The 8633-nt window shown below is 36.6% G+C and overlaps 1 protein-coding gene and 1 non-coding gene across 2 annotated transcripts; one reads left to right on the top strand and one right to left on the bottom strand.

Annotated features, from left to right (window-relative positions):
• Window positions 1-722: 722 nt before the first annotated feature.
• LOC137938721 (probable CoA ligase CCL9) lies at window positions 723-3685 on the bottom strand. Its single transcript, XM_068783734.1, has 4 exons — window positions 3325-3685; window positions 1638-2685; window positions 1444-1547; window positions 723-1171 (listed from the first exon to the last, which is right to left on the bottom strand). Exons 1-4 carry the CDS (start codon window positions 3526-3528, stop codon window positions 953-955), a joined length of 1575 nt encoding a protein of 524 aa, XP_068639835.1. The 5' UTR covers window positions 3529-3685; the 3' UTR covers window positions 723-952.
• Window positions 3686-5140: 1455 nt separating this feature from the next.
• TRNAQ-CUG (transfer RNA glutamine (anticodon CUG)) lies at window positions 5141-5212 on the top strand. The gene has a single exon. It is a non-coding gene; the product is annotated as a tRNA-Gln (tRNA).
• Window positions 5213-8633: the final 3421 nt, after the last annotated feature.

The following is an 8633-nucleotide window of genomic DNA, read 5'->3' as shown; positions in this document are numbered from 1 at the left end:
TGTATCTTGAACTCCATAAGAGTGTTTATATCCAGAGATATTACTTTCTTCGACAAAGGATTCTCTTTTAAACACATTTCCACTACCAATGAGAGTCTCATAATTTTTCCTCCTATAGACTCCATTTTTTTATGATGATCCTATCAAAGCACACTTCAAAGACATATTTAGTCATCCACACCTAGTCAATCAGAAAGTAATGAACCTTCATCATATAAGCATCTTGTGAGAAGAATGATCTATTTGACCATTACTAGACCAGATTTGGTCTACGCCATCCATGTTTTATGCCATTTTATGGAAAAACCATATACACCACACCTTGACGCAGCACATAAATTTTTTAGATACTTGAAACAATTACCAGTACAGGATATTCTTGTATTTTCCACAAATATATTCTAAAGGTCGGTAATAGGGTATAATATATATTTTTAGAGAATCACTCATTTCTTGGAAAACGAAGAAGCAAACAATAGTGGTTGAATAAAATGTAGAGGCAAAATATCGTTTTATGACTATTACATGTAAATTATTTGGTTGAATAATATTTTAAAAAATTTGAAAATCAAACATACTCTGTCTGTCATGTTGTACTGGGACAACTAGATTGCTCTACATATTACCACAAACCGGTGTTTCATGAGCAAACCAGACACAAAAAATATTTGTCACTTAATTCATGAAAAGATTCAAACTAATTTGATTAAGATGGCACACATAGGAACCAACAACAACACACATAGGAAAGTAAATATTTAGTTGCCAATTGTTAGAATCGTCAAATCTGATTTGCAGACATAACTTTATCAATTTTCTGTCAAAAATATTGTTTTCTCAATTACTATATCAATCCAATAGGCCATTTTCATTGAAATCGGTAATTTATAGAACCTTATAATATGATTCATAACTGTATTAAGTAATGTGTTGGCTTTAAAGAATGGCAATTTCAGGCTCCGAATTTGGGCACTTTGGCGGCGGAGACCTTAGCAAGGAAGTGCTCCGCCACAATCCGACGCTGAATCTTCCCTGTAGCAGTCTTCGGCACGGAGTCGGTGATGAAGACCCTCTTGGGGACTTTGAACGAAGCCAGATTCTTCTTGCAGTACCTCAGAACCTCCGCTTCATCAATCTCCGCCCCTTCTCTCGGAATTATCGCACAGTTTATCTGAGAAAAAAACAGTAACAAAAACAAACAATTTAACAAACACAGTTCTATAGCTCTGTTATCACTGTCGGCATCATCAGTCTTCACGCCAGAATCAGCCCTTTTCAGTATAACATTTAAAGAATTGCAGTAACGTGAATCCGTGACGAAGCCAACAGAACCCGTGAAAACCGTTCACAACAAATCACGCGCCGGAAAAAGATATCCCAACTCCCTCTAAAAGACGAGTTTTTAATTTCTTCTCAGTTTTCTAAAATTTTCCGATTTCTCACCTCTTCACCGTATTTATCGTCGGGAACACCGAAAGCGACGGCCTCAGCCACATCCTGGTTCGACAAAAGAACCGCGTCCACTTCAATGGGGGAGATCTTCTCGCCTATGAAATTTTCACAAAAAGCCACTACAGTTCACATCTCTGCTTAACCAAGAAAGAAGATGGGGGTATTTTAGTAAATATGTTACATACCTCCACGGTTGATGAGCTCCTTGATGCGCCCCACCAAATGAAGGTAGCCCTCATCGTCCAAAATCCCGACGTCACCCGTGTGAAACCACCCAAACCGGAAAGCCGCTTTATTAGTCTCTGGGTTGTTCTTATAACCCCTGGTCACATTGGACCCGCGGATACAAACCTCTCCGCTGACGCCACGTGGGAGGTGAGTTCCGTTCTCGTCGAGAATCGTCATCTCCTGTCCGATCGGCCGGCCTACCGATCCCGGCCGGTGTGGTCCGTCCTCCGGCAGTGGATTCGATGCCATCAGGTGAGCCGCTTCAGTCATAGCGTACGCTTCAAGCACCGGTGCACCGAACGCTTCCTCCAGCCGCCCCAGGATAGCCGGCGCCAGAGAAGCGCTGCAGCTACGGATGAACCGGAGCTTCGGGTAAACCGGTTCCGGGTTGGTCGCGTGCCGATCCAGGAGGATCTGGTGGATGGTAGGAACCGCCGTGTAAAAGGTAGCGTTGGAGGTCCGCAAGTCGGACCAGAAAGTCGAGGCGGAGAACCGGCCGGAGGCCGGGAGTGTGACAGCCGCGCCTGCGGCTAGGGAGCTGAGAAGACCGGCAAGCAGGCCGTGGACGTGGAAGAGTGGGAGAACAATCACCGTCGAATCGGACTCGGTGAGTTTGTACACTGATTTTATGTTTTGAACCGAAGCCCCGAGGTTTAACTGGGTTAGCGGAACTCCTTTCGGTCGGCTGGTGGTGCCGGACGTGTGAAGGAAGAGCGCCACGTCGGAGGGATCGTTGACGAGTTCGGCGACAGATTCAGTTCCCAATTCGCACTGTGTTAGGGAGAGTATAAAGGGCGAGTCAGGGTGTGGGAGGAAAGCGCGGGCGTGAGGGATGTTAAGTTTGCTGGCGGCGGCTTCAGCGGCGGGATGGCCGCCTTGGGAGGTGATGAGGAGTTTGGACTCCGAGTCAGAGAGGTAGAACTCGAACTCGTCGGAGGTGTACGCCGGGTTGAGCGGCGCTGTTACAGCTCTGGCTCGAATCGCCGCCAAGAACAGTATGACGAACTGCAAACGCAACGTTTCATTAGCATATCGTATCGCGAGATGAATAACCGCTAACGACTTAAGCGGCAAGAAACATTAACAGTCCCACGAAATACAGGAAATTTTTCCTCTTATCATCGCGAAGATCGAAAAAGACAGACGAAAATCTGTCCAGAATAAAATATTCCAGAAAAAATAAAGCAAAAGTTATGACATAAACACTTCCAAAATCAAAATCTAAAATTCCGAATTATAATAGAACAGAAAAAAGAGAAATCATGTAAATAAAAGCTTCCAATTGCCAGATCTCAAATGACAAGAACAATCAAAGAGAACAGATCAAGATACCGACAGAGCTAAAAAAAAATCGCCAGATTTCAGAGGAAACCAGAAACGGTAAGCAATTAAAACAGGGAGCGGTTCCGTTCTCAACACTCAGCTCTTCGATATACAAACATTAAAATTTTCAATAGAACGTGAAAATAAAAATCAGGTAAATAAAGCTTCCAATAGCCAGATGTACAATAACAATCAAAGAGAACGAATCAGGATTGAACTCAAACGAAATTACAGACCGAAAAAGAAAAAAGAAGTCACCAGACGTTGTAAATCCCGCAAACCAAAACAGAAACAGAGAGCGTTTCCATTCTCGACACTCACCTCGACAGTGTTAGGAAAAGTGAGAGCCACAACATCACCAGCGCGAACGCCAGCAGCGAGAAGGCGCCCAGCAGTCTCATCCACCAGCTCATCCAACCGCTTGTGAGAAATCTCGTACCTTCCGGAAACCGACAGCGCCCTCCGGTCCGGAAACCTCTCAGCGGCCTTCTTCAGCAATCCAGTAAGCATCACACTCCGCTCCATCGAACAATCCAAGTTCCGATTCGCAAATTGAACAAATGTCGAAAACGGAAGGGAGAGAGGTGGTTTGGGAAGTGCGGGGAGGCGGGGTTTAAGAAGGCGAATGGAAGGAGGGCGAGTGCCTCGTGGAGGCGAGCCTCGGGGAGGTCCGCCAGGTGGAGAATTTTGACGGTCAGCAAGAGCGTGTAAGCCTCGGGATCGGATTTCCTGGAAGAGATTCTCTTCACGGCGACAGAAGGCCACGTTGCGACTGGAGGAGTGACGTAGACAAGAAGCACTTGTTTTTCTTTAAAAGCTTGTATACACAAGAAAATACATGTATTTACATATGTATTTCTGTATTAATTTCTGCACAAGAATTTATTAAAAATATTTTTTACCTATATTTATATATAAAAATTTGAGAATTAATTTTTAATTAATATCATGTTATGGTTCAAACTAGAACAATCGGGAACGATCCTTTTATTGAATATGATCACCAATCAGAGTTTAAAGTGGAAAACCATCGACAGAAAGGATGTGGGAGACCGGAGGCCCCTTCCCTCGAGCATTGGATCAAGAGATCGGGAACATCTCTTATAAGTATTTTTAACTTTTTTATAAATTTTTAAACTCGTTATGAAACCGACCCGGTTCAAAACCAAAAAGATTTATTTAATTCACAATTTTATAAAAAATAAAAAATAAAACCCATTTTTGAAAAAATAAATAGTATTAGAATACAAGCATAAAATATGTTCAATTGGTGACATAATATATGGTCCACATTCACCATAGTGTCCAAAGGTCATTTGTCCTTCTTATTTAGTACTCTAAAATCTCTATAATTGAGACATGTGCACCAGATTGCCTTAAAAGTAACATCCATAGGTGTCACTACAAGCATAAGGCTTCAAAATCTAACTTTGGACTGTATGTTGATTAAGACTTAATTAAGTATTATATTAAAACCTAGTAATTTTTTTGTAAAAAACTCCTTATATGGTTCCAAATTGCACATTTATGGCCACAAGATAATTGAATTACAATTGCCTTTTGAAGAGGAAATAGAGGGGACCATCACCTACAAAGTATGGCACATTTTGGGCATGCAAGGAAAAGTCCATCCTCCTTTATTGAAACCTAAGTTGGATTGCCACCAATTGCCCTAAGTAAAACAGCCAAGTTTGACCTCACCAACTTGACCCATCCTTCTGAAAAATTTGAGTTGACCCAATTGACTCACCGGTAAAAAAAACCATGGTATTGGTCTATTTGCTTCCTTGTATATCGATCGTAAACAAAATGCAATATGTATTAACTGATACACTATAGAAATCGACAACACAACCATCCTTGATTGCGAGTAATGGAGGTAAAAAATGGATCAATAGGACGTGAGGTTTAGTAAAGTCGGGCCACTACCTGTATTGCTTAGGTTTAAACTCGGGTCGATTTTTTTATATACAAAATATAAAAATTATAAAAAAATCTTTATAAAATTTGTAGAGAATATATAATAATAAATTTTCAATATAAATATATTCCTTAGTAATAATAATTTATTTATAATGTAAAAAAATTATAAATGTAACTCAATAAGTAGTTGTTAAAAATTTGTAGTAAACAAGAAGGTTCCATGGTCTAGTGGTCAGGACATTGGACTCTGAATCCAGTAACCCGAGTTCAAATCTCGGTGGAACCTCTCATTTATATTTTTTTTTCCCTGTTTTCTTCCGTTTTGGGAATTCGTCTCCTCGATTATTTTTTTCCCCTGTTTTCTTCAGTTTTGGGAATTCGTTTCGCCGGAATCAAATCACCGGAGAGGCTCTCGCCTGTCGGCTTTCCTCAATTTACGTGTTTAAGTTTTATAAAATCAAATCGTTTCCGGTCTTATTGGGGTGAGCTCAAATTTCCACAAGTAATAGCCGGCGCAGAAGAAACCTGACGAGGAGCCCACTGAGTGTGCTTTCTAGCAGCCACAGCGTCAGCGCTTACGTTTGCGGAAGAAGCTTTGACATCTTTCGTCCCTAGGCCAGAAAGATTCTCCGGACGTCTGTCTATTCAGAATGCAGAATCGTGTCTGGTTTGGCCACCATTAATGGCAGCGGCAACAGTGATGGAGGGGAGATATCATTTGAGTGGGAGGAATTGTAGATAGGAGAAAGAGTTAATTGGACCTCAATAAATATAAATAAAAATTTATAAAAATCGTTAGAAAATTTTTAATTTTTAATAAATTATAAATTTACTATCAAAGATGAATTTCTGTTATTAAATTTAATAATTAAAAAAATAATTCTCTAACACATTTCCTTCTCAGGAAAAAATTGTAAAGCTGAAACATAATTCGATAGGAAAAAGTATATTTTTCTTGGTGAGTTTTTCAATGTTTTTTGTGTTATTTTTTTCTTTTTAATTTTTTATTTAATCAATTTTCTCTTTTACTCTTTTATTTATTTATTTATTTTATTTATACTATATGTGAATATGTCATTTTTATTATATGATTTCTTCTATTGTTAGTTTTAAATGTTTTATATTTTGTTTTTAATTAATTAAATATTTGAAACTAAAAAATATAAATAATATCATTAACATTTTTAAATCATTAAAAATTTAACTCTTATCATTTTAAATATATTTTTTCACACTGTAAAGTATACTACAAGAAAATTTAATAACCTAATTAATTAATTAATTATTTATTTTTAATTTTTAATTTTTTATAAATTAACTTTTTTTTTGTTCTCCTCTTATTTTTATTTTAATTATAAATTTACTTCATTTTTAAAAATTTAAATAGATATTTATAATTTTTTTGGGGATTTAAATGGAATCTATGGTTTTAAAGGATGTAGGATCAAAATCCTTGCATGGGTTTAGGATTGGGAGAAGTTCTTGTCATGCATGCGAAAATATACCTTTTTAAAACTCGAAATGGTATTGAATTAAAGTCATCCTGAATCTCCAAATCCTTAATGATAACGACTTCTTATGCATGTGTAAATATACGTAATGTTTAATTAATATATTTTTTAATACTCAAAATGGTATGTATTAAAAAAGTAGAATTATTTTTAATGTATTAAATATTTAAAAAATAAAAATAAAATTATAGAGATAAAGTTGAAAAATCGACCCCATCACAAAGACAGGGTTACGGGGCACGATTGGATTATCCGACCCCCACTCGAACCGACTCCACTCCTATCCCTACTTATAAATAATTTAATCGATCTTGAAATGTAAAAAAACAAAATAATTATATTAAAAATATTTTATTAAATTTTACATTTAAATATTTTCATCCTCCTATTAATGCAGCTTAAAGGTTTTAAAATTTATATCTATTCTCATACCACAAAATGGTGCTTTGAATCAAACTTATAAAAAACTAAAAATAACTTTCAGAAGTCAATTAACTTTAGAAAAGAAAGGTCATGAAATCCATTTTGTTTGATGATATCAAGCTGGTTTTAAAGTAATTGATGATATCAATGAACTTTAGACATTTGGGATGACAACACACTAAGGTGAAATTTTTAAAGTTACAAGTCAATTTTCTCTCATATATTTTATTGTTTAAATCAAGTAAAAAAAAATTGAGTGGATGGGTGGGTGGGTGAGTGGTTAGGGATTTTGTAATTTACAAATTGTTTCCGCTGCAATAGAAAAATGAAACTATTTTACTTATTTTTTTGTGTTTGTATTTTTCTAGTTTATTTCGTCTGTCGTTTTTTGCTGAAGTAATCGATAACTTATTCTCCTATTTTTAAAACTTTTTTTCTTAGTCAAGAGGATGAGGATAAAAAATTTGAATCCCTTAAAACCAACACAAACACTAGAAATTTTCGATCGAATGAAAAGTTTTTAGTTTGTGTTTTCTTTTTCTTATAGTTTTTTTATTGGTACGAACACACCCTTAAATATGATGTTTCTAGGCGATTATGATTTTTTATAAATTTTATATGGGTAATAATATTTGCTCATGGATGACTCAGTTCATGCAAGTTGATTGTAATTTTAAACTTAATTTTACTTTTACCAACTCCATTATTCTAAAATTTGAAAGAAAAAAAATCACAATCCATTATGAGGTCAAAGATATTACAACTCTTATGAGCATCAAAGGCTAACCATCCTTCTACTTCTTGGAATAGCAAAGAATGATGCTTTTGGTATCCTTTAGTGTAGGTACCCTAAGAAACAACCCTAATTTTCTCTTTTAGATTTCTTTACACTAAATGGATTAATGGTTATTGTCGAGCCAATTATCGATTTCCAGGAATTTTTTAATAAACATGAAAATTAAAATTTTAAATATTTATTACAAATTATAATTTTATTTCATATCTATTTTGAAATAGACAGATAAAACAATAAGACAAAGAATTGAGAGCTAACAACTTTAGAGATTTGAGGGAAAGAGAGAAGATATTTCATATATAGTGGTTTGATCTTACCCAGTTAGAGCTGGCATCTTCTAGCATAATCTTTGTCCATATTAGCTGACACACACAAGAGAATAAGATGTGAAACATAGAGATGTGGATGGATAACTATCTTGTTATGAGATTTGAGGGTGGGTTTCTTGGCTTTGTCTAGAATTCTAGAAAGCTCCCACATCCCTCACCTTCCAAAGATGAAAGAACATTTGAAATGTTGGACCTAAGTAGTTACATTGAAAGCATCAAACTTCCCAATCACATGCAAGTGATTTATGTTCCTTTTAAGTGAGAGTTCCAAAAATGATTTTAGTGGGCACACTAATATACCATCAGTAAGGTGGCATTAAGCTAAATCAGCTTGCAAACCATTCGAACTCAAACTCGATTAAAATTTTTGGGCTCAACCTTTATTGCAATTTTAGGCTCGAGGCTGAACTCGAACACGAGTTTGAAGTACTCAAATCAAGCCAAGCTAGAACACATGCAGGTTCCAGCTTAGCTCGACTTGATGCCATCCCTAGCCATCAGTCACACAAGTTTATATTCGGAGGCATCGGGCCCCACAGGACCCACCACGTTGTGGTTGGATGATTCTATATTTTTTCAATTCATTTATTTTTATTTTTTTTATCTTCTGAATTAAGACTTTTCTCTTTGCTTCTTCTCTCCCCCATT

The sequence above is a fragment of the Aristolochia californica genome, unplaced genomic scaffold (genome assembly GCF_029961685.1).
Source record: "Aristolochia californica isolate CCGP_79_NKW_82.1479 unplaced genomic scaffold, dmAriCali1.0.hap1 SCAF_8, whole genome shotgun sequence".
Taxonomy (NCBI): domain Eukaryota; kingdom Viridiplantae; phylum Streptophyta; class Magnoliopsida; order Piperales; family Aristolochiaceae; genus Aristolochia; species Aristolochia californica.
This window is presented reverse-complemented; position numbering and strand designations above follow the sequence as displayed.

Excerpts from the sequence above, each read along its gene's own strand:
- LOC137938721 (XM_068783734.1), bottom strand. The coding sequence starts at position 3,528 with ATGGAGCGGAGTGTGATGCTTACTGGATTGCTGAAGAAGGCCGCTGAG. Across the intron at positions 2,686-3,324 it reads CTTTTCCTAACACTGTCGAG|TTCGTCATACTGTTCTTGGC; the intron begins GTGAGTGTCGAG and ends TTGCGTTTGCAG. Across the intron at positions 1,172-1,443 it reads ACGATAAATACGGTGAAGAG|ATAAACTGTGCGATAATTCC; the intron begins GTGAGAAATCGG and ends TTTTTTTCTCAG.